Source organism: Trachemys scripta, chromosome 17 (genome assembly GCF_013100865.1).
Source record: "Trachemys scripta elegans isolate TJP31775 chromosome 17, CAS_Tse_1.0, whole genome shotgun sequence".
NCBI classification, from domain to species: Eukaryota; Metazoa; Chordata; order Testudines; family Emydidae; genus Trachemys; species Trachemys scripta.
This window is the reverse complement of record NC_048314.1, coordinates 15,115,714-15,140,456: the sequence shown is the minus strand read 5'-3', so window position 1 is coordinate 15,140,456 and position 24,743 is coordinate 15,115,714. Positions and strand designations below refer to the sequence as shown.

The 24,743-nt window shown below is 58.6% G+C and overlaps 1 protein-coding gene across 1 annotated transcript in view; it reads right to left on the bottom strand.

Moving 5' to 3' along the window:
* Positions 1-4,486: 4,486 nt before the first annotated feature.
* Positions 4,487-24,743, bottom strand: part of HMCN2 (hemicentin 2) — a 113,938-nt gene continuing 93,681 nt past the window's right edge. Inside the window, exons 73-98 of the mRNA XM_034793850.1 lie at positions 24,389-24,536; positions 23,747-23,874; positions 23,280-23,436; positions 22,883-23,004; positions 22,310-22,474; positions 22,102-22,209; positions 21,699-21,833; positions 20,912-21,046; positions 19,879-20,069; positions 18,945-19,158; positions 18,581-18,715; positions 18,170-18,360; positions 17,423-17,504; positions 16,436-16,705; positions 14,313-14,462; positions 13,051-13,188; positions 11,709-11,830; positions 11,276-11,549; positions 10,986-11,048; positions 10,104-10,226; positions 9,301-9,435; positions 8,719-8,847; positions 7,675-7,995; positions 7,079-7,198; positions 6,190-6,316; positions 4,487-5,779 (exon numbers count right to left, since the gene is read on the bottom strand). Of these exons, the coding sequence (XP_034649741.1) occupies positions 5,443-5,779; positions 6,190-6,316; positions 7,079-7,198; positions 7,675-7,995; positions 8,719-8,847; positions 9,301-9,435; positions 10,104-10,226; positions 10,986-11,048; positions 11,276-11,549; positions 11,709-11,830; positions 13,051-13,188; positions 14,313-14,462; positions 16,436-16,705; positions 17,423-17,504; positions 18,170-18,360; positions 18,581-18,715; positions 18,945-19,158; positions 19,879-20,069; positions 20,912-21,046; positions 21,699-21,833; positions 22,102-22,209; positions 22,310-22,474; positions 22,883-23,004; positions 23,280-23,436; positions 23,747-23,874; positions 24,389-24,536 (4,220 nt within the window). The 3' untranslated portion in view covers positions 4,487-5,442. The remainder of the gene's footprint in view (positions 5,780-6,189; positions 6,317-7,078; positions 7,199-7,674; positions 7,996-8,718; positions 8,848-9,300; positions 9,436-10,103; positions 10,227-10,985; positions 11,049-11,275; positions 11,550-11,708; positions 11,831-13,050; positions 13,189-14,312; positions 14,463-16,435; positions 16,706-17,422; positions 17,505-18,169; positions 18,361-18,580; positions 18,716-18,944; positions 19,159-19,878; positions 20,070-20,911; positions 21,047-21,698; positions 21,834-22,101; positions 22,210-22,309; positions 22,475-22,882; positions 23,005-23,279; positions 23,437-23,746; positions 23,875-24,388; positions 24,537-24,743) is intronic.

Below are 24,743 nucleotides of genomic sequence, written 5' to 3'. Positions count from 1 at the left end.
GGACATTACTGATGACAGCAAGAAAATACCTTCCAGCTGGGATAAACCCTGACTAGCTCAAGTGTGCAAACCGTGAGGCCTGGGTAGTTGCAGTGACGGGGTAGCACTCGTGCCAGTACAGCAAGAGGAAACTAAGGGGGGATATGATAGAGGTCTATAAAATCATGAGTGGTGTGGAGAAAGTGAATAAGGAAAAGTTACTTACTTGTTCCCATAATATAAGAACTAGGGGCCACCAAATGAAATTAATGGGCAGCAGGTTTAAAACAAATAAAAGGAAGTTCTTCACACAGCGCACAGTCAACCTGTGGAACTCCTTGCCTGAGGAGGTTGTGAAGGCTAGGGACTATAACAGGGTTTAAAAGAGAACTAGATAAATTCATGGAGGTTAAGTCCATTAATGGCTATTAGCCAGGATGGGTAAGGAATGGTGTCCCTAGACTCTGTTTGTGAGATGGTGGAGATGGATGGCAGGAGAGAGATCACTTGATCATTACCTGTTAGGTTCACTCCCTCTGGGGTGCCTGGCATTGGCCACTGTCGGTAGACAAGAGCAGGGCTGCCCAGAGGGGGGGGCAAGTGGGGCAATTCGCCCCGGGCCCTGCAGGGGCCCCCACAAGAATATAGTATTCTATAGTATTGCAACTTTCTTTTATGGAAGGGGCCCCCGAAATTGCTTTGCCCCAGGCCCCCTGAATCCTCTGAGCAGCCCTGGACAAGACACTGGGCTGGATGGACCTTTGGTCTGACCCACTATGGCCATTCTTATGTTCTTCTTATGTTCAGTGTGTCCACACTAGCCATGGTACTTTGGTTGTGGTTTTGTCCCCTGCCCCTAGCTGAGCAGAGAGGCCAAAGGACTGCATGGGCCTCTGAACTTGAGCTCTAGTCTCACACCTTATGGGTGATACCTTCCAGGTCAGTGGCCAGATGAGAACATGAGGCCACGCACAGGAAGTTTGCTGTGCCCCTGGCCATGTTGTCCCTCTTCCCCAGACAGCTCCAGCCTCCAGGGACGTCAATCAGGCGCCTTTCACCAGCACTGACTTCTCTGCAGTATCTTTCAAAGCAAACAAGGAACTAAATCAAATGTCCATGGAGCGAAATAAATGTCCCTTTGCTGCATGAAATATTGACAGGAACATCCCCAGGGACAAGCCCGGCTTCCTGCCGCTCTCTGCCAGCAAAGGGCCTTGCAGACTACGTCTTCAGCTGTCTTCCAAGACAACGAGCTAACACAATTGGGAAGTCTTTAGGGAGATGGCGTCTTGATGCCTGACTAATGAGTGTAGTTAATTTCACATATTCTTGGTTTTCCACTTAACCACAACCTGGTGCACCAGACACATCAGGAAACGAGGCCTCTTCTGTACCAATACTAATACCACCACCTAGCTCTTATCACCCTTAGATCTCAAAGCACATTGCAAAGCAGGGCAGTATCATTATCCCCATTTAACAGATGGCGAAATTGAGGTACAGTGACTTGCCCACGGTCATGTAGCAGGCCAGTGGCAGAGGTGGGAGAACCCAACTCTCCTGAGTCCCAGTCCAGTGCACAATTCTTTAGGCAACATCAGGTCCAGGACTCACGCTGCCATGGGGAAGTTGAGGGAAATGCCCAGTTCCTTTTTGAAACTAAAGCAGGAAATCCCCAGGTTAAATATTTAGCCTTCAGTCACCGCTAGGAACATCTGTTAGATCCATTTGGCTGACCCCTTAGACCCAAGCTGGTACAGTGGATGCTGGGACCGGCAGGCTCTGCAGATTATCCCTCTGTATTGGAGAGGAGAGCAATTTCACCCTGTTCTGTTTTAGGCAAAATGAGGTAGGTGGCACCCACGTTCCCAGCACATTGCAAAGTTTGGACTCCCCCGAGACAGAGGGGCTTTCCCCACAGCTGAATGCAGCCACCTCTGGAACAGGGCTGCCTCTCTTGTCCCAGCAACACACCACCAGCAAGGTCTAGAAGAGGGAGTGGTGAACGAGAGACACCCTCCCCCTGCTACAAAGGATTGCAGTCACATTGAATCCTGCCCTGCTGTATCCTTGAGGGCTGGGAGATTACAGGGTCAGACGATGTTATCAGGCACAAGGTTATGCATTACACGGGGGTCTTGGTGGTGGTTTTGCGGGGTGGGGGGTAGGTGGGTCAGGTGATTGGGAAAGAGGGAGGCGTTTGCAGAAGCAAAGCGACTGGTTTCATTCACATGGCTCCAGCTGAGGCAGGATCAAGCCTGTCCCATGTAAGCTCCAAACTTCCCAGCTCCCACCCAGCCGGACAGCAGCACAAGGCGGGGCCACATCACGAGGGGGCGTTTTGAAATCCAAACAATTCTCTCATGACTGGGTCACTTGACTTCAAAGGACATGGCCTCCTCCCCGCTTAACAGGGGCATGGGGGAACTGGGAGCCAGCGCCGTGTGGGGATCAGCACATCGCAAAGGGCAGTGCTGCCTAGCCCAGGCCAGGCCCTGGGCAGGGACAGAAGCACAACGGAGTAGAGCCTAGCAAGCCCCCCAAACCTGCTGGGAACTGATTCCAAGCATCAGCTTTGGGTGGGGGCTGAAAACCACCTGACTTGGGCTTGGGTCATCTCTGATCACCGCCTGCCCGGAGGGTTGGCACAGTGCCCAGCTCCTGCAGCTGCAGCGGGAGAGAGCCGGCCAGTCGCTGCACCGCTCCCTCTGCAGCGCACACAGTGCTGCCAGCAGGAGCTGGGCATGCAGCCGCTACCGCACTGATCCCCCAAGCAGGAGGCGGGCAGAGCCTGTTCGCAGGCACAGGGAACGGGCAGCTCTCCCCAGGCAAAGCCCCAAGGATGAGGCAGTGGGCATGGTGCTGCTGACGCAGGTCTGAAAACAATGCCACTCTAACACCTTCTCCTCTTTATGGGGAGCCCCCTCGTTCAGATGGTCCCAACTTGACCCCTTGATGATCCTAAGAGGTCCCCAGAGCAGGAGCTCCTTCTGCTGATATTGCTAAGGTAACACACAGGAAGTGGGGAGGATACTCTTTCCACCTCCCTGCTCCATCACACAAACCCAGTTATTTCAAATTACCATTGCAGGTCACCTCTACACGGGACCCAGCACCCCCGCACTGGCACTGAGCACAGCGCTACAGCTAAAGTCAGGGCCCCCAGCACTGTGAGCAGACAGCCCTGTGCCCTCTGACCTGACGAGGGGGCCCTCCCCAGAAACAGAGATAAAGATCACTGAACGGAGAGAGGAGCTTTGTATCTGCAGAGCCCATCTGTTCCTGCAGCTTATTCTGTTCCCCCCCACCCCCACCGAGGTCATAACTGCACCTAGGGCCTGATCCTGCATCTACCACGGTCACTGCCACAGCTCTCATTGGTTCCAGTAGTACAGGATCAAGCTGTGAGGTACGTGATGACTGGTGCCCTGTCACTGCTGCAGGTGAATAACTGAGCAAGTCACCAGGGCTTAATCTGTGCCAGGGCTGAGCCCTGGCACCTCTGGGCCGGGCCGTTCCTAGCCCCGGCGGCTCTGGGCCGGGCAAGTCCTAGCCCCGGCGGCTCTGGGTCTAGCAGTTCCTAGCCCTGGCGGCTCTGGGACGGGCAAGTCCTAGCCCCGGCGGCTCTGGGCCGGGCAAGTCCTAGCCCTGGCACCTCTGGGCTTGGCAGTTCCTAGCCCCGGCGGCTCTGGGCCTGGCAGTTCCTAGCCCCAGCGCCTCTGGGCCGGGCAGTTCCTAGCCCCAGCGCCTCTGGACTTGCTGCATCAGTTATGAATGTAAAAAAAAATGCTTGAGCCCCGGCACCTCTTCCATTACAAATTAAGCCCTGCAAGTCACTCACCGCCCCGTGCCTCAGTTTCCCCATCATAAACTGGAGACAGCTGACATTGGCCTCCATTGTAAAGCGCTCTGAGATCTACAGATGAAAAGCACTGTAGAGGAGCTAGGTGGTGTCTAATCTCCAAAGCCGATGGGGACGCCTGGAATGGAGGATATGAATGAGACAATGGGTCAGATCCTGCCCCACTGAGTTCAGCAGCAGCTGGCTGCAGGGACTGAGGGCAGAATCAGGCCCCAAGCTCCAGTCCGAAACCCGCAGAGCCGTCATGCAGTGCAGGAGGACGATGCCCTCAAACAACACGACTGTTTTACTCACGAAATCATCTTTATTTGGTACAAAACCAGAAATAAATAAGTGTGCTGAGAAACCAGTTTGATTATAACAAAGACTGAACACGAGGGAACTAACCTTTTAATATGTGGTTACCAACCAACCCTTCAGCCCTGGAACTCCCTTCCCAGCCCTGCCACATCAGCTCGGCGGCTTTTTAAACATCTGCCTCACCCAACACTGCACAGTGTGTGCTTGGCCTGGAGATGGCTCTGGGACCTGTGCAACGCTAGCAAACCTCTGCAAGGCTGAAATGTGCATCTCAGCTCTCCGGGGAGTACGAACCTGAGCATTCAATGCATGAACAGGGCACTGGATGGGGACTCAGGAGACCTGCTGGTGACCTCTCTGGGCCTCCATTTTCTCTCCCACCCTTGAGCAATGGGGCTGTGATCTCAGATGGGGTCTCTAGGTGCGACCCCGATACAAATGGAAAAGAAGAGGAATGGCCCGGTGTCTCCAGTGTCTATCTCAGGCGAGTCACAGGCTTCGTGATTCCACCCGAGAGCCAAAAGCCAAGGAGACTAACAGCTGCTGGGTGGTTTCCCCTCCCAGGTTCTCCGTATCTCAGCTCTGATTGACCTCAAGACCATGTAGGCAGCTCTGTTTGCTTAAAAGCCGCATGTGATAGCAGGCCCAAGGCCAGCCCCATGTTGCAAGAGACTAGTGCCAATAGCATCTGATGTGTACGCCCCTCACCCCTCCACCACAGCGGAGCACTGCAGGACACTGCATGAACCAGTGCCTCAAGCACATGCTCCTCTGCGGAGCTAGTAGGTGAAACGATGGATGCAAAGTCCAGACAATGAGAGGTCAGCATTTGCGGGCCTCCAAACTGCCTTGGCACCATCCCACGGGGTCAAGGCAATTTAGCTCACAAAGGGATTGAGCCATAGGGCTGGGAGTAGGGTTGCCAATTTTGGCTGGACATACTGCTGGAGGTTTCATCACATGGCACAATCTTGAAATTAAAGATTAATCTTGAATTCCTGGAGACTCCGGGACAATCCAGGAGGGTTGGCAACCCTAGCTGGGAGCCAAGGGAGGGGAGTTTTACAGGATCAGGGGGAACCTCTTGCAGGGCACTGAGCTGATGGCAGGCAAGAGGGCTTGGGGATCCCAGGGAGACACACAGGGGACAAAGGAGAAGCTCATCTCAGACTGAGCTGATGCCCCCTACGGGAGATGGAATCAGGAACAGAAGGGGAAGGAGACAATGTCTGGTGGGGTTTGGGCGTGGGATCAGCACCTTCCCCCTTCCTCTGCCCATTCCCAGCGCCCCCTGGCTGCCATTAGTAGGGGTAGGGTGAAACGGAAATGAGGATGAGGAAGACACTCCATGCCCGCTGCTCGCCATGGGCCAGGGCCTGCACCTTCAGCCGATAGACGCCGGCAGCGTGGAGTGGGCGCAGCGTGGAGAGGATGCCCTGGCCTCTCTCGTCCCGGAGGGCGAAGGGGCTGCCCGGGTCCTGTTCCAGCAGAGTGAAGACGGTGCGGTTCTGCAGGAGGCTCCCCTGAGAAGAGGCGGTGAGCTGGACAACGTCGTGGCCGGCCGGGATGCCAAAGGGCAGCGTGAGCAGCTCGTACTGCAGGGTGAAGGGGCCTCCTGAGCTGCGGCGGAAGCACACTCTGCACGAGAACGGGCAGAGAACGTGGGTGAGATCACAGCTCCGCAGAGGAGAGGTCGCATGGTCTGAGTGTAGGGCTGGCAGCCAGGACTCCTGGGTTCTAAGCCTGGCTCGTTGGACAGCCTTGGACAAGCCACGGAGCCAGTCTGTGCCTCAGTTCCCCCACTCGGAAAACTGTGGGCGGGGGTCAGACGTGGCAAGTCTCAGCACTTTACCTCTTCAAAGTGCTAAGTATCATTAATGCCCTGAAATGGGCGTGTGCCAGTCTGTGCCCAGGACCTGACCACCCCCCACAACCTGGCAGCAGAGTGGAGAAGAGCATTGGTGGGCTGCTTACGCCAGGAGAAGAGGAACAGCTGCCCTGCTTGGGTACGCCCCCCAAAAAGAACTTCTATCCCCCCCAAACCTTACCCTGGGCTGGAGCCTCTCCTGTAGCCGGCAGGGCAGGGCGTGTCCAGGCACTGGGAGCCTCCCCGCGTGTTAAAGCACAGTTGCTTCGGGCTGCACTGAATCCTCCCTTCTGCACATTCATCTATGTCTGCAGAGGAGAAGGTGGGGGGGAGTGAGGAGAGATAGTGGGGCCGGGCTCTGCTGCTCATTGTATCACACCCCTCCGTGCCTTCAGGCGAGCAGCTGCGCCCTGGAGAGCGAAGGGCTTTCTCCATGAGCCCATTGCAATGAAGCGCCTCCATTTTACCCACCGGGTGAGCTGCAGAGTCTGCTGACAGCAGGCACCCGCCCAGTCACTAACATGCCCCCAAAGCAGACCGTGCATGACCATACTGCACTTGGGTCCAGGAAGCAACATAGCCCCACGGGGGCACCCCAGCAATTCCTAAGCAGTGGCTTGGCAGAGGGGGCAGGAGGACCATGGCCCTGTGGGCTAGTGGCTTGAGGCCAGGCATAGGAACCACGAAGTTCTAAGCCTGGCTCTGCCACTGCCATGCACTGTGTCCCTTGGGTAAGTCACATCACCTCTGTTTCCTGCTCCATGAGCTGGTGGCAGTGATACTAAGCTGAGAGCGCCATTGTGAGGCATGGGAATTTAATGGGCCAGATCCAGCCCTGGCATAGCTCCATTGACATCCCTACAATGATGCCCTTTTGCTTGGGAGATGAAAAGTGCAGCCCAATGCAGGCACTGCGGGAGCCTGGCAGTTGGTGGGGATTTTGCTGGAGCAGCAAGAGGCGGGTGTGAAATCCAGGCTTTGGAAAGGGAGATTAGGGTTTACAGTATCGAAGTGGCAGGGACGGATGGACACACACACGCTTCGGAACAGTGACACACGCACGCACTGACCCCGGCAGGTTTTCCCATTGGGCAGCAGCCGGTAGCCGGCCGGGCACAAGCACTGGTAGCTGCCCTCTGTGTTCCTGCACTCGTGTTGGCACAGGTTCCGCAACTGACATTCGTCAAGATCTGCGTAAAGAGGGGGGAAGAGAGAGGAGAGATTCCAAGTCTGGCACACTTCAGTGCACTGCTGTGCCTCCCGCCCCCCCCCCCCCCCCCGCGAGGGGCAACCTCCAGCCCCACGTGCAGCATGACACTGCCCCCGCGCCTTCAGTGCACAGCCACCATGGTGCACCGTGCCACTGAAACAACCCCGCAAAGGCGTAAGGCCCCGGCAAACGGTCCCCTTCACCCACCCTCCTGGGGGGGATCTGGCCCAGGGAAGCCCCACTCCAGCCCCACGAGGGACCAAAGGCCTCGGCCCCGGAGAGACCAATTCCATAGGGGAGCAGGTAGAGCCACAGAATGGCTGGCACGGCGGGGAGGAAGAGGGGAAGGAGGAGCGAGGAGAGTGGGTTATAAGATGGAGTTGGGCCTGTTCCGGCTGCATTGCTCCAAGGCTCCCCCTCTCTGGAGTGCCAAGGGTCAGCAGCACGTGGCCTTACCAGTGCAAAGTCCATTGCGCCTGGTGAATCCCGACGGGCACTGGGCCTGGCTGCCGGGGCTCAGGGCATTACCAGACTGGCCGAAGGAGAGCCAGGTGTAATAGCCTCCCCCGGGCGATCGGCCACTTGGTCTGAGCCACTGCAGACGGGTCCCTCTGTTGCTGACACGCGTCACGTTCCCTCTGGCCTTTTCCGGCCCAGTGCAAGACTTGCCATCCCCATGTAAGGTCTCCCCAGGCGGGCACAGGCATTTGTAACTGCCCTGGAGGTTGCGGCACTGGAAAGCACATGGCGGAGGTGCCCGCTGGCATTCGTTTATGTCTGATAAAGAGAGAGAAAAGCCAGCGTGAGTCCGAGAGCCCAGCAGAAGCTGCGCTGGCTAATGGCTAGAGCAGGAAATAGGAACCCGGGATTCCTGGGCTCTGTTCCCTGGCTCTGGGAAGCAGTGCTGTCTCCTGGTTAGAGCGGGCGGGACTGGGAGTCAGGACGCCTGGGTTTCTATTCCTGGCTCTGCCGCTAACGTGCTGCGTGACCCTGAACAAGTTACAGCGTAGTATCCCAACCAACAAAGTCAAGAGAACAATTCTTGATTCCCAGCACCGCAGAGGGCTTGTAAGGGTTCATGAATGGTCCGCAGGCAAAGGGCAGGGATCAAGGCCCAGCGCAAAGCATTCACACCCACCATCCAAGCACCCGCCTCCTGAAGCTTCACTGGCAGCCTCCCCAGCGACTCTCCTTCCCCCCTGCTCTCACCAGGGGGCGCTCTCGCTGGGAAGGGGAGAGAGCAGGCAGCTCCCTCTACAGGTGCCAGAGTGAGAGGGACTGGGCAGAGGAGAACTAGCTGCGTTACTCCAGCAGCAACCTGGGGGGGTCGAGACCCGTCTCCGGACTTGCCCAGCGTCACAGAGCAAGTCAATATCCGAGTCAGGAATTGAACCCAGGAGTCCTGGGGCCCACCCCCCGCACTCTCCGGCTCGAACCAGCAGAAATGCTGCCTCCCCTGCTTTTCTCATTGCATGGCAAAGGCTGGCAAGTCCGTGTTACCCAAGCAGGGTCGGCCGGTGCCCTGGGTCCTGTAACCGCGGGGACACGTGCAACGGTGCCCACCGACCGTGTTCTCACAGATCTGGTTGTAGCGACAGGCGTGGGATCCCTCCGTGCACTCGTCCAGATCTGTGGGGAGAACGAGAGGACAGGTCTCCCGGCGGGCAAGTCCCCACGCAGCAGCTAAAGCCATGGCCCTCCTCGCGCATCATGGGCTGAGACGCCAGATCACTGACCCCTGGTCACTGCCTGGGACCTGTCTTGTGACCAGCCTCCTGCTCCGCTTTGGCCTGTACCGAGCATGGGGCCGATCGAGGGCTCCCTGGCTGGGCTCCCTGAGACTAACTCCCCTCTCCGCTAAGGGGGCCCCCAGGCGGGGCAGGATGGGGAGAGCTGGCCCTGCTGCTGCCCCTGTCCCACAAGGCAGAGGATTCATCCCTGGGCCATCCATCGGGCCCCTGGCACAGGCTGGAATGCCCCACTGGAGGGCCTTAGGGAAGGAGCGCGAGCCAGGCAATGTGTGGAGTCCGCCGAGGAACCTCCCTCCCCATGGGCTGGGCAGGAGAGCCCAGGGGCCGTTACCTTCACACCCCACTCCATCCACAGCCGGCCGGAAGCCAGCCCCGCAGCGCATCAGACACCGATAGGTCCCCGCCAGGTTCGCACACTGCTGCTCTGGGCGGCAGGCGTGGGTGCCCTGCGCACACTCGTCCACGTCTGCGGAGAGAGCCCAGCACCAGTGCAGCTGCCTCACTCCCCTTGCCCACGGAGCCTGGCAGCAGAGGGGCTGCTGGGCCCAGGCCAGCTCCAAGAGAAACCCTCCGCCCTCCTCTCTGCAGGGAGGCCTCCTGCCGGTCTCCTTCCCGTTGGGCAGCATCGGTGAAACTGCCCATGGCTGCTTAACAGCATGGCCTGACCCCCAGCCGCCGCGCCCTTCGACCTCTGGCCCAGCAGGGCACACAGCCATTCCCACGGGGGGGCTGAATATGCTGGGGGGGTCTTTCGCCCCGAGACGTCCAGAGAAGAAGGATTGAGTGGTCTATGGGACAGCCCCCTGCTGTGTTCCCCAAGGGAGCTCCCAGGGCCAGACTTGCATGTGCTCCTGTCCCCAGCCTCCTGATGTTCCCATGGGCACCCACCACCTCTAGGGAAAAGGGCCTTCCTCGCCCTGGGGAGAAGGCCGAGGGGGCATCCCCTCCCTCACTTAAGGGCTTCTGGAGGCTCCGGAGATCCTTGTGGCTGGGATCGCTTGCTCCCATGCAGCGAGGGTGCAGGGTGAATTGCTTGTGCTCACACCCAGAGGCTGTCCTGTCCTGGGCCTGCAGCTTCCCTGGGAGGTCAGGCCAATGAGGTGGAGGGAAGCTGGAGAGCAGCCCCTTCCTTACCTCTGCACTCCCTGCCATCCGGCGCCAGGGCGTATCCAGCGGGACAGGTGCAGGAGAAGCTGCCCACGGAGTTGTGGCAGGCATGGGAACAAGGGCTCTTCGCAGCCGCACACTCGTTCTGATCTGGGATGGAGGGAAAAGGAGTCACCGTCCCTTCCCAGCAAGAGCCTGGGGTAGCACGTGCCACGTACGCCTCGGCTGCCCCCACCCTCAGCACCGAGGCAGGCGAAGCCAAGACGGCCGAGGGGGAGGCACCTCAGCAGAGGTTACTGACCCAGAGGTCATCTCAGAGCAGAAGGGAAGCAGAAACCATGCCCTGGGTAACTGCCTCTGGAGAGCTGCAGCATGTGCTCCAACCTCACCTCCTGCCCCCGTGCAGCACCTCTCCTCACCCTGGCTGGGGCGGCTCCCAGGGAGCATGTGCACATCTAGTAACTGCCTCTGCCGGCCACGGGGGGCCAGAGCCTGGAACCAGCCCACCTCCCCCAGCGGTGCACGCTCTGCCTCTGGCAGCCGGGGGAGGGGATGGCCGTACTGGAGCTGGAGGTGCAACTGCAGGCGGTGCTGGGTACACGTACACATGCCAGCTAGTGTGCTAAAAATAGCAGCCCGGCGCGGGCCGTGGGATGGGCCAGGCCCCCCCAGCACGGCCCTTGGGCGCCGGGCAGGATTGAACTGGGGTGGCCAGGCACCGACACTGCTGCTGTTAGCTTGCTAGCTCAGTCAAAGGCAGCATACAGACGTCTACCAGCACTGGAGATTACAGAGCCGCGGCACCCCCGGGTCACCAGGCACTGAGAACGCCCTGGCGTTGAGCGGGGATGGAGAACGGGCCCCGGCCTGAGGGGAGCACATGGCCCACCCCTCAGGAATGGCGCTTACCTATGCAGTACAACTGCTGCGGGCCCAGTGCAAACCCCTGCGGGCACTGCTCTCCGTTCGCCTCTGCGGCAAAGACAAGAAGGCAAGAGAGCCCCGTCAGCACCTCAGTGAGGCAGGGCTCATGGGGAGCACAGGGGACAGGAGCCCTCGACACAGCATCACCCAGCTCCTAGGCATGCCAATGGGGAACGGCCTCCCTCTCTCGGCCCAGGGCAGCCTGGGAGAAGCTTGTCCTGCTGCCATCCAGCCCGTGGACTCTGAGTCCAGGGCTCTCAGTGGGCAATGCTCACCGTGAGAAGACGGACTGCTGGCTGCTCTCCTGTTACCTGCGCGGAGGGAGGAGCTGAGCTGGAAGAGGAGCTCCTCAGAGGCCGGGTTGAAGGAGGACTTGACGGCCCTCGCCTGGACATGCTGCACCAGGGAAGGCTGCCGGCCCAGAGCAGCCTCGTACTCTATGCTGTGGTTGCAGCGGATCTGAACCGGGAGCCCGTCCTGCAAGTAGCTCTGCTCAGATTCCACGTGCAGCTGCCCGGCCCCCGTCTGCACGTAGTGCTCGCTGAAATCCTGGGAGGGAAAGAGGGAGATGGGACAGTCAGGGACCGGGGCCCACCAGACTCCCCTGGACGAGGGACCTGTCGTTGCGAACAGGAGCAGGCGCTGCCAAGGTGCTGGCTGGGCAGAGAAGCAGGGGGCAAGGGCAGTGTCCCAGAGCTCCCTACTGACCTGGAAAAGCACAGCAGCCTCAGCGATGCTCTCCGGCACAAACCCGTTGACCACGACGTCGAAGAGAAGCGCCCCGCCTGCGTCCAGGCCTCGGGCAACGTGCGTGATCCGGAGGAGCTCCCCTGCAGCGACAAGCAGGGGTCAGCGAGTCCGCACCAGTTAACGATCCAGCCCACCATGATTTCAGACAGACCTGGGGCCAAGCCGGGCTGCAAAGGGCCCAGAGCTGGGCTGTGGATGCGCCCAGTAGCAAATTTCAAGATCTTGCGGCCAACTTTTAAACCTGGGAGTATTTGCATCTGTAGTTACAGCTCAGGCTTGTCTCTGACCCCAACCACATGCTCTGCAGACACAAGGCTCCCTGCAGAGCACCGCAGGCCACCCCAGCAACACACCGCCTCACAGCGCTGGCTCTTCGGAAGGGCTCGGTAGGCTTGATGCTGAAATGAGCTGCCCCACCTGGCTGGGAGCCCTGCAAACAGCTCTTCATTCCATTCCCTCCAGATCCCTGGCCACCGAACGCCCGTTTCCCTTGGAGTTTCAGGCTCCAGTGAACTCGGAGCCCCCATGTGGAACTCAAGCCAAGGGGTCAGTTTTCACTAGTGTGGGGTTGAAGCCACAAATTTCACAGAGTTTTGTGCCAAAGTCGGTCCCCTAAAGCAGAGGTGGGTCACTCAGAGGTGGCTGGCACATAGCCCTGCTCCAAAGGCTCGTGAGCCATCCTAGACTCCTCAGGCACCACGGTGGAGACGGCTGGCACAGAACAAAACCAGAAATCGGGCGGCACTCCTTGGGGTCTTGGGTTTTGCTGTGAACGGTTTGCACAGCCTCAGCATGCAGTGGTCACCACGCTGTCTCCAGACACTCCCTGCAAAGCGGCCTAGAGGATAGGACTCAGGAGCCCTGGATTCAATGCCCAGTTTTGCCACTGGCCTGCTGGGTGACCTTGGCAAGCCACTGCCCCATCTGTGCCTCAGTTTCCCCAGCTGTAAAATGGGGATAATGATACTGCCCTCCTTTGAAATCTACTGATGTCAAGCCCTGTGTAAGAGGCTGGTATTTATTATTATTATCTGACCCCCTCGGGTGAGAAATGAGCAGTGCAGGGTTTCCTTCCCCAATCTACCTTCCTTATGAGCTATGGGTGATACCTGGCTGACTGAGATATGCCACGGACGTCACCCTGATCATTGTCCCAGGCCGTCTGTCCCCACTGATGCCATGCCCCCGCCCAGCCCTAAGGGAACCTCCTTACCAACAAGGCTCCCCCACAGACTCCCGCACCATGATCTCTGCCGCCCTCCCTTGGCTCTCAGCAGGACACACACACCTGCCTCCTCACCTGTGGCAAACTCCACCTGCGACTCCTGCCTGAAGACGCCGCTGGTCAGCGAGAAGCCGTTCCTGGCGCTGCCACTCTGACGTGCAAAGGACCAGTAGATCGGAGCAATGATGGTGACCAGGACTCTCATCAGCGGCCCTGGGAGGTACAGGGAAGGGCACGAGGGTCAGTCCCATCTCCGTCCGGGCTCTCCTGAGGAGTAGCTGTGCGCTCTGGGGAGAGGCGCCCTGGAATCCCAGCCAGCTCCCCACCCAGTGCATTGGTCACACTGGCCTTAGCAATTAAATGTGGTCAAAGGTCCTTATTGGGGCAGCAGAATCAGAATCATGATCCTGCTCCAGCATGGCATTCCCAGCTCCAAACAGTCTGGAGCCATTCATCCCAGCGAGGTACTAACCCTGTTCTGCTCACCCAGGGCACTCCCGTCTGTAGCTGGGTGAGGACTCAGGAGTTCCTGCCTGCTAGCCCTGTGCTCCAAAGGGGGCGCTCGGCATGAGGCCTCTGCGTGCTGGGCTAGGCTCCCCCATAAATCAATCCCCAGATCCCTTCCAGGAACCCTTGTTAGGAACAGCTCCCTCCCCAACAGCACCCGAGGAACCCACCAGGGGAGTCACAAGCTTAGATCCCAAGGCCAGAAGGGACCATTGTGATCATCTAGTCTGACCTAGACCAGCGAATGCTCCAAAATAACTCCTAGAGCAGATCTTTTAGAGAAACATCCCATCTTGATTTAAAAATGGGCAGCGATGGAGAATCCACCATGAGCCTTGGGAAATTGTTCCAATGATTAATTACTCTCACTCTTAACAATTTACACCTTATTTCCAGCCTGAATTTGTCTAGCTTCAACTTTCAGCCATTGGCTCGTGTGATACTTTCCTCTGCTAGATTGAGAAGCCCACTATTAAATATTTGTTCCCCACGTAGGTACTTACAGACTGTCATCAAGTCACCCCCTCTCTCCAGCTCCCAGACTGGACACAGTTTGTGCTACTAGAGGGTCTCTCTAAAACCTGGGATGGATTACCTAGCCAGGGAACAGACAACTGGCTACATACGTGTATGAGTGGGAACAGCAGCATTTATCCACTACAGCCCACTAGATCTGGTAAAAAAATACCAGCTAAGTCGCTCACTCACGGTACAGGCAAGCGTATTGTGCAGTGGGTATTTCACCCAGATTTACATCCGGCTTCTTGTCGTTTACTTGGCCATGTAGTAGGTGTAACTGACACAAGACGTATCCCCGGGGCATCACGCACCGACAGCTGGTGGGATATTCCCGATCCTGCTCTGTATGGTGGCCATGCCAGAGCGGGGATCCTCCATCACGCTGGCGTTCAGAGAGGCAATGCCAAATTCTCGGTCATTAATGATGCCGATCAGACTGCCCCGGACTCTGAGGGGCTCTCCTGAGGGAAGGGAGACAAGGCGGAATGAGGGGGGAGACCCACACTAAATCTCTTTGCACAGCAAGACCCAAGCTGGTGGGCAGAGGGCCCAATTGGCCAGCGAGGCATTAATGCCCATCTCCCGTCCTGCGCCGCTTCATTTCCGGTGCCCAGCTACCATGGGCAGCCTGAGCCTGGCCTGCAGGAGCCCTCTGCCCCTTGCTGCAATACACCGCTGCACCAGCTGCCGGGCACAGATCAGGCCAGCGTTCGTTTGTCACTGTTGGAGCAAGGGGAGTCATCTCCTAGGGCAGCTGGGGTTCACATTCCATAGGACCAATCTGGATGATCTGTATACATGCCACAGCCTTGCTCCCACAAATGCACGCACACATCCTTGCACGCCTGTCCACAGACTAATACACATGCACAGTCACACGCAGTCCCATTCAGTCTGCTCTGCCTGCCGCACACGACCATCTCTGGCCTGAGTTTCTCTCTGCAGTGTGTTTCATTTGCTCTTCCTGTAAAGCGTCTGGGCAGTGCCCCGGCATCCCTATTACTGCTAATCAGACGGATGCACCGGGCACTGCAACATGCTTCCTCTGCCTAATTGCATGACTGTCTCATCTGGCTCTTCAATCTGTTCACCAAGAAAAAGCAGAAGTCACCGGGCCTGGGCATTTAGCAGGTCTCCCGAGACAAAAGAATCAAATCACTCCGGATAGATTCAGTAAAACTCAAATGGGAATGACCAGCCTGCTGTGGGCTGGAGGAGCCGGGGATGCAAGCCTTCATTGCGGCTTCGTGGCACAGGGGCTTAAATGCAGTTTCAAGATTCCCTCAGCTCCACCCTAGGGCTATGTGCTTGCAAAGGAGAAGAGTACGGGGAGAGGTGGCGGGATAGAAAACAAAGAGCAGCACAGAGGTCCATTGCCCCACCTCTCGGTACCGTTCCACAGTACAGGACAAGGGGGGAAAAGAACCAATGAAATGAAAAGGCAACATGGTTTAAAACAGATAAATAGGGAAGTACATCTTGACACAGCACATCGTTAACCCGTGCAACTCAGCGCTGCAGGATGCTGCAGGGGGAGATATTAGCTATTTCTAGGAATAAGCATAATGCCTGTGTTACACCAGACAGGGTCTCCAGGGTAAGGGCTGGTGCAGCAGCACACCTGTGAGTCCTAACGCTTCAGCAGTCAGCAGGCGGAACCAGGAGCTTCCTCCCCACCGCAGCTGCTTTATTGTGTTTGCAAAGGAGGAGGGGTGGAATATTCCTTCCGTCTTAGGCATCGAGGACTGGCCACGGCTGGAGACAAGAGACTATTTGCCCATTGCCCCAGTTTGGGAAATGGCGAGCCCACTTGATAGACAAAGGCCCCTGCTATTAGCATCCGTGTTCTCTTGGGAGCACTCAGTGGGGCACAGGGCCCTCCATACACATTTGCAAATGCTACACACACATTACAGCTCCCTGCTGATGAAAATCCTGCTGTAAAACCCCTAGACAGGCCAAGAGAAACCAGGTCAGGGAGCTCCCAGCTCTACAGGGACCCTCCCTTCGCACTGGCCAGCGTCCCTCAGGCCGGAGCCTGCCCCCAGCACGCACAGGGGAGAGGCACCTCTCAGAGCTGTGCTTTGTACCAGGGCACTGAGGGGCGAGCATACCTCCACCGCCACATCCTCCCCCGCGCAGGCCTTGCTGCTGGACTGAGGGGGCGGGTGGATGCAGGAGCAGGGGTGCTGGCCATAGCCCCCTCCACAGGGCAGAGAGCATCTGGACCAACTGCCCCAGCTTGCCCAGTGCCTGTCCATTAGGGCAGGAGGGGGAGATAGAATCATATTGGCTGTAAATTCTATTTGCTCAACCCCCTCCAGCCATGCTGCCTTCCCAGCAACCAGTCCTGCCCTGCAGTGTGCGGAGAGGGTAGAGGGCACTAAAAGGCTCCCCCGTTTCACGCAGGATCTCCAGCCCCTGGGGCACGTACCTCGCATCGTCAGGAAGGCCTGGACGACGGAGGATCCCATCAGATTGCGTGCAACACACTCGTACAGTCCCACGTCCGCCTCCTCCATGGCACTGATCAGCAGCGTGGAGTTGGCTAGGATCTGGACTCGGTGGTTCTCCTGGAGGGGTTTCTCTTCCCGGGTCCACTCCACTGTGGGGGCTGGCTCTCCAGTAGCCTGGCAGTGAAGTAGCGCCCTCTCCCCAGCACTCACAGCCACGTCTTGAGGTTTCACACTAAACACAGGGGCACCTAGAATACAAGGGGGAAACCACCCGGTCAATGCAGCACCCGACGCCCGGCAGAGTCCGTGTGTGCTCATGGAGCTGAGACGGGTCTAGCAGTTCTGACATCCAGCTCTGAATTGCCCCCGAGTTCAGAGGAGGTGGAGTAGCTCCACCCGTCATTATTTTGAGGGGCTTCCAGTCAGACACTAGCATCTCTCTCAGATGTAACTTGGACTCTTCCAAGAGAAATGTTCACACATATTCACACTGGATTTCTGAGGCCCCAGGGGATTTTATGAGGCTGATCCTCTCCCTCAGTGGGGCTACTAGACAGCTTGGTCATTTTTCCTTCTTGATCTCAGTCCTCTGCCCACATCCTGAGGAGAGTTCCTGAGCCAGAGACTCTAAGGCCAGAAGGGACACCTGATCATCGCGTCTGACTTCCCGTATATCCCCGGCCCCTGCACCACCAAGCACCTGTGCACTTTACCCAACAGCTGGAATTCGCCCAAAGCATGTCAGGCCTCAGCAGACTATGTCACTATGTGCCAGAGGCAGAGAACAGGAGGGACCAAGGTGCACTAGTGCCCAAGGCCTGGAGCAACGGCAGGGAACTGATCAGTTTGGCCATTTCCCCTGCAAACCAACTGCCCCCCTTTCCCCCTCCCCCCACCGCAGGCATGAGGGCGACACCGTCTGTGAGACTAAACTACCGAGGCAGCCAATGCGGACAGATACTCACTCCGCAGGGCGAGGGTGATCACCTTCTCCACCGTGCCCACCTCGTTCTCCGCCACGCACTTGTAACGCCCCGCGTCGTCGCTCTGGGAGGAGGGAAAACAGATGCATCACCTACCTTGCTCAAGGCAGGGCTGCACTGATGACTTCCCAGGAGTGCAGCTAATTAGCATAACATTGGGCAGACTGAAGCCCCTTCATCTTTAATACAAACTGGTGGCCAACCTGCAATGCCCCATCCAGCCTCTGCAGATGGAGCATGGCAGAGCCGGAACTAAGGCCTCTTGAGTGACAGACGCCAGATCAACCTGGGCCTTATCCGCCGGCCCCACCTCACAGAGAATGCTTCTGTTCTGAGTTAGGGTAGAGAGTGAAGAACTTCTTTAGATCCTGTCATGACCCCCAGCGACAAAAGGAGAGGCTGGCCCAGCGAAGAAATCGGTGCCCTAGTTCCTCAGAGGGAGAAGTTACTTCCCGAGTACAACTCTGCTGGGTGAGCGGGTCCAGAGATCCCAGCCCGTGACTGACCCTGCTTGTTCCCAGGCAGCGTCTCCCCTATGCAGAGCACTCCAAGTTTTCGCTAGCCCCTGCTCCAATCTAACCCGGCCATGAGACTCAAAGGAGGGAAGGAAAAAATCTGGCAGCACAAACGAAGAGAGAGAAAAGGGAAGACACCCAAGCTCCTCCTCACACACCTCTGCAGTCCTCAGCCCCCTGTCTACAGGGAGCCAGTGCTGGGACTGTGACTCACCACCGTCCCGTAGATGGCCAGCGAGCCGTTCTGGAGCTGGCGCAGGTGGGAGCTGCCCAGCACCGGGAGCCCGTTTTTATTCCAGTGGATAACTGGGGCAGGGTCGCTGTGGGCTTCACAGTTCAGGAGGGTGTTGCCCCCGAGGGGCTCCACCTGGTAGGCGCTGACTTCGCCACGGAGGACCGGAGCCTCTGGAGAAGGAGAATGGGTTAGAGACAAAAATCCTGCTCGGCCTGGGCTATGCGCTCCCGGAACGGCCAGGGCCTTTGGACACCAGGCCAGGCTCTGGGCTCTGTGACGCTGGTGTGGATGCAGGGGGGTCTGCTGACCACAGAGGCGCTATTCCAGGCCGAGACCAGACCCCCTCCCCTCAGCGCTCCACAAGCGAGCTGCCCTCACCTGCTGAGGTACCTTTCACATAGACGAACGCAACAGCCTTGACGCTGCCCACACCGTTCTCGGCCACGCAGGCATAGGTGCCAGTGTCCTCCTTGGTGACGGCCTCTCTCTGCAGGGTGCTCTGCCCGCTCTGCTCCCAGATGCCCGCTGCCAAAGGGAAGCCACACGGCTAGGTCTGCCCCCTGCTACCAGCATCTCTGGGGCCTTTTCAAAGAGACCCCAGTGCAGCCCCCTGGTCACTCTCCTTTAGTTCACCGGCTCTCTTACCCCTCCCACCACATGGGGTCTTGCGCCTTCTTTCTCTGCCTCCCCCGATCCAACCCCCTCCTTCCATGCCAGCCCCCACCGCTCCTATGGCAGAGTTGGCCCCGCTCACCTCTGACCGGTTTGTTGTTGACCGTCCAGGTGATGCTGGGCATCGGGTTCCCCTTCGCCACGCAGCCAAGGATCAGTCTCTCGCCCCTGTTCAGCGTCCGGTCCCTTGGCTGCTCTGTGAAGGAGGGAGGGACGTGGACGGCGAGCTGGAGCTGCAGCGTGGCTTTCCCAGCAGAGTTTTCTGCAGTGCAGGTGTACGTCCCGGCATCCCCACCCTGCAAGGGGGGGAAGGTTTGAGCGAGTCAGTGGGACATCACTGGGGCAAGGCGCTGCACCCCACAAATGAACTGAGCCCAAAGGATTCTGAGTGCTTTTCCATTCCAGCCACTCTGAGCTGGGTCCTTTGCACTCCTCAGGATCCCGAGAGTACTCAGCCAACTGAGATTTCCCTGGGCGTACGTGGGCACGTCCGGGGTCCAGCCAGTTCCCGCTCTCCCTGCCTCGGTGTGGGGGCCATGCCAGGGAGAGGGAGCAGGGCAGAACTCTGCTAGGCTCATCCTCGAGTGGTGTTTGTGCACAGATTGATTCAGTGCTTGGTTTTCAAAGTTAATTTTTCTCTTGGCAGGACCTGTGTGATCAACATCCCCCCAAACACACGCGCAGCCCCAGGGAGATCCACCTGGTGCCAAAGGGGACTGGGCAGAACGCTCAGAGGCCATTGACTGCAAGTCCTGAAATCAGCCGGTGGGAGTCACTATTAAGTGGAACCAGGCTTCCCCTCCCTCTCCTGCAGCCCTCCCAGCCAGAGAGTACAAGAGCCACTAGGCGTGTCGTCTGTCAGCCCAGGGTGACACTGAGAGGACACTTCTTCCCAAGATCCCTTCTCCAGATGCTCCCTTTACTATCATGGGCCTGCAGCTAGACCAGACCCAGAGAAGTAAATGGGATGCGCACCAGATAAACCAGAAAACACACTGTCCCCTTGGGTTGCTTACCTGGGAGTCCTTCACCATCAGCTCCCCGGACGGCAGCAAGGTGAATTTCCCCTCCCTCCCTGGCACCGGGACCCCGTCTTTGGACCAGGTGAGTCTGGGCTCAGGGACTCCCCGAGCTGCACAGGGCAGGAGAACTTGGGAGCCCTCCAGGATGGACAGCTCTGGCCGGCTGGCCTCAATGACTGGGGGCACTGGGAAAAAACAGAGAATGGGAGGCAAAGGATCCCTCATCCGATTTCAGTGGACGGGGTTCCCCTCCCATAGCTACTTCCCAGTGAATGCCAGGCGTGATCCAGCTTTGACTGAACAACTGAGTTTGCAGAAGTGTCCTGCAGTGAGATGCCAACCCAGCCCCTGGTGAATGAAGATGCTGGAACATCACCCCCACCCCACCCCAGCCTAGCTGCTCTGCACGGTGCTCCATTACCCTCTGCCCCTGCATGCTGCCAAACCCCTCCCGCCTCCCCCCGCTCTCCCTCATGGTGCACAGAGACGAATGCATCACAAGAGCGGACAGGGCGCAAGCCAGAACGTCGGATCCAAACACCACCTGGCTTTGCACCCAGATCCAGGCTCTACGTTTCCAGCAGGCCCCTGTGCTACCTCAGACCCAGCCCTGAACACCCTGGGTGCTTGGGGGAAATTTGGATCCAGCTCCCAAATGCTGGGGCTCAGCCCATCTCTAGTAACAGCGCGTTGTGACACTTAGCGCAATCCAACCACCCTGCCCTCTTCTCCGAGCACAGTAAAGCTGGAGCGTGTGCCTTGTGCAACACCGGTAGGGGACCAGAATGGTGACCAAGCTCTGCTGCCCACCCCTGCATCCCACATCAAGCTGGGAAACACACTGGGTCCTGGGCCCCCTATGGAGGTTATAGTAACAAATACTCGTCATTCCCCAGGTCAGACAGGACATTCCAGCAAGGCCCAGGGGAACAGGAGAGCACATGCTGCGGGATAACGCCCAGCCCCCTGGGTTTCACATGCGGCTCTGGGTTTGCTCTGAGGCGTGGGTCCCCGCTCCTGCTCCTACCTTGCACGATCAGTCTGGTTTTCCCCAGCGCTGTGCCCGAGGGGTTCTGAGCCACACACAGGTAAACCCCAGCATCCTCCACAGAGGCCCGGGACAGATGCAGATGCCCATTGGGGAGCACCTTGAAACCGGCTCCTGCCACCAAGAAACAAAGATCAGAGAGAAAAGGGATGTGGCAGAAATGAAGAGCAAGAGCAGGAAGGCCGGCCACTGGCCAGACCACCCCGGCCCAAGCACATTAGTGACTCACTGACAGACTATACACAGGGACCGCTTCCTCCACACATCACATGCAGCCTCCTCCGAGGTAGCACACAACGGCTTAGCTCAGGAAGTGAAGAACCCACCGGAGCCTCCGAAACGGCAGGTGGAGGCAGAGTGGAATGACTCTAGGTTGCGTTTAGCAAGAACACCCAGGTTAATGTCTCCTTACAGGTGCCAAGGGGTATTTCAGGATCACCAGCTGTCCTGGTTTCCCGCTGAACTGACTGACGGTGCCCCCTGGTGCCCTCTGACACAGTGCTGGGGTGCTCAGAGCTACCAAGCATTGTGCCTCCCGCGCTGCAGCCAGGAGAGGTTCCGTGAGAACTGGGGATCTAGGGCAGGAGGGGATGGGGGATTTGGAAGGTCCTCAGATAGTTTTTCGCCCAAGCCACTGCCACCCCCAGCAGCGCTCGGGGTGCTAAGTTCCAGTAGCATCACCAACCCCTCCCAGGGGCTTTGCTGTGGTGAAGCCATGGACCGGTGGGGCAGTTCTGGGCTCTGGTTTAGCTGCACCCCAGCTCACCTGCTGGGATACTCATCCCTTCTTTCTGCCACGTGACCACCGGGCGGGGGATCCCAGACGCCTCGCAGGGCAAGATCACACCAGCATTGACCCGCACCTGCACCATGCTAGGCAGGGGCTTCACCACCGGGGCCTCTGCAACCAAGAGGGGGAACAGTGCCTGAGCCGGCTCCTTCACAGAGTACAACCTGGCTGCTTTCCCAGCCTCCAGGGCTCTATGGTCAGCACCCAGCCTCCCAGAACCTGGAGAGGTCCAGGAAGCCAGGCTACTCCCTAATGCCCGTTCATGGTCCCGACAGATGGTGCACTCTCTCGCAGGCCTCTCCCCCTCCCACCTCCCTCTCTGGGGCTGGGGCTCGCCTCCTTCCCCCCAGCCTGAAGTGGCCTTGGCAGCTCCGGGTACCTTGCACTGTCAGGAGGAGATGCTTGTGTGCCACGCCAGCGGCGTTCCTTGCAGTGCAGGTGTAGCGCCCGGTGTGAATCGGCAGAGCACGGCTGATCTCCAAAGCACCTGGGAACACAGGGGGGGAGGTGAATAGTGCCCCCTCTTGGGTGGTGAGCGTGCTGCCCCCCCGCTGACACACCCATGTACAGGATGGTGCTGCTGATACCTGTCGGCGAGACGCGATAGCCACTGCCTCTGTTTCCCAGCTGGGCTCCATCTTTGCTCCAGGACACAGCTGGTGCCGGCACCCCAGAGGCGTAGCAGGTCAGAACCACTGGGGACATCCTGGTGGCTGTGAAGTCGGTGTGGTCGTCGGCAATCGTGGGAGGGACTGCAAACGGCGAGAGTCAAGGTGAGCGGGGCTGTGCAGCGAAGTGCGGGAGCCAGACTCTCCCCTCTGGGCATGGAGCCGAGGCTCCGGGAAGCATGTGTGACAGCCGCCATCTTGGCCGACCCACCAGGGACCGAACCGGGGACCTCCAGAGCTGAAAGCATGAGCTGCTGCAGGTTGAGCTACAGAACCAAGGCGCCTGCAGGCACTCCCCACGCCAGTGGAGTCCACAGGCTGCTCGCCCAGAGAACACGGCTCAGCGTTTGCTGTAACTGGGGCTCCAGCCGGCGCGGCAGTGCAGGAAAAGCACTGGCTGGAGCTCAGGCAGCTATTGGCACTCCGGGAAATGGAAAGAGCTCAGCAAGCCCGTCCCAAGGTGAGACCACTGCATGCCCGAGAGCCACTCACCACGCACGGCGACTGCAAAGAGCCTGCGCGCCTCTCCTGCAGGGTTCGTTACGATGCACTCAAACTGCGCCGTGTCCTGGAGGCTGGCGCTGGCAATCAGCAAGGAGCCAGAGGACAGTAACCTGGGACACAGAGTGCATGGGTGAGGGGGCGTCACGAACGGAGGACCAGATCCTGCCCCACTAAGGTCAGCAATGGCCCCCAGCACCTGATCGCAGCGGCCCCCAAGACAGAGAGGGCCAGGGCCAGCTGTGTACAGTGTGGAGCAGCACAGCAAGTGAACCAAATGGCAGCAGAACCGGCCACCAGACCTGACTCGCTCTACAAAAGGCAGCTGCACATTTCCCTGAGCATCCCACCCCGCCTGCGGTATGCATGGCAAGGACAGCGCCGGTACCTGTATGGGCTCTGCGGAAGGTCCACGTTCAGGAGGTGCCCGTTTTTCTTCCAGGTCACGTGGGGTTTGGGGAGGCCAGTAGCTTCGCAAGCGAGCGAGGCCGGGCTGTGGGCCATCAGGGTCAGGTTGGAGGGCCCCGGAGCAATGGCAGGAAGGACTGCGAGAAGCGGAGACAGACATGATTAGTTCAGGAGTGGATTCCAACCAGCTAGAGGCGTTGCTGGAGGGAGGCGGCATTAATGAGGGGGGAGCACATTGGCTTGGGCCAGTCCAGCAGGAGGCAGAAGGACTCCTTGGAACAAAGGAGAGGGGACGCCGGCATGTATAGGAAAAAGGAGATGGTGGTATCCAGAGCAGAGGCTGTCTGAGATCCATGCAGGGTGGCTGGATGTGAACCCTGTATGCCGGGCTCCTAGTGGCCTGCCTCATTCCCAGGTCAGTCCCTTCCCTCCTCACGCTCCCCTTACCTAGGACTCGGAGGTCCAGGCCTCGTCGGTCAGACCCAGCAGGGTTAGATGCCACGCAGAGGTAATGTCCCATGTCCTGGACCTGAACTGGGTTTATTCTCAGGGAGCCGTCTGACAGGAGCTCCAACCTGAGGGGAGGAAGGTGAGTCCATCAGGCCACCGGCCGGTTTGGTTTAATGCCTCATTGACAGAAAGCAGCAAATAGGAAAACAGCCGCTGAGGGAGAGGAGAACCCTTGCCAGCAGACCAGAGGCAGTAAGTAAGGCAGGCCCGGAGGTGGCCACCAGCACAGAGGAGTGGTCCAAGCACAGGGCTAGGTGTCAGGGCGCCCGGGCTCTGTTCACAACTTGGCCATGATCTGCCATGGGACCTTGGGCAAGTCGCCTCATCTCCCCTTGCCGCAGCTCCCCCAGCCGTACAGTGGGGGTAACAAACGCCCCTGTCTCATGTGGGTGCCTGCGAGGCTCCGTTCCTCACTGTTAGCGAGAGGCCTGGCCCACGTAGCAGCCCAGTTATAAACCTGAGCTCACTGTGCTGTGCTGAGGCTCCAGGGACAAAACTGATGGGAAGCGGCTGCTTTCCCACAGCCAGTTTCAAACAGATGGGCGAGCACGGCTGCAGAACGGCCCTGGGCTCGCCTACCTGGGGTTCCCAGCAGGCAGCAGGAGCCGGCCATCCTTCCTCCACGTGCGCTGCGGCGTGGGCTGCCCCTCCGACTCGCAGGGCAGCAGAGCTGACGCGTTCACAGTGGCGCTCACAGCCAAGGGGCCCGGCTTTATCACAGGGGCAACTGCAACCAAAAAATCACGGGGGGGAGGAGGGGTACGAGGCATTGGGAAAAAACAATACGAGAAATTGGGGAGTTTGTGCTTAGCTCAGGAGTCTCAAACACGCGGAGTTATTTCCTACGGCCACCAAGCTCCCCTCACCCGCCACCCGCCACCCTCTCTCCCCGCCAGTGTGCCGCGTCCCTGCTCCTCTGCCTACTCAGGCGCTT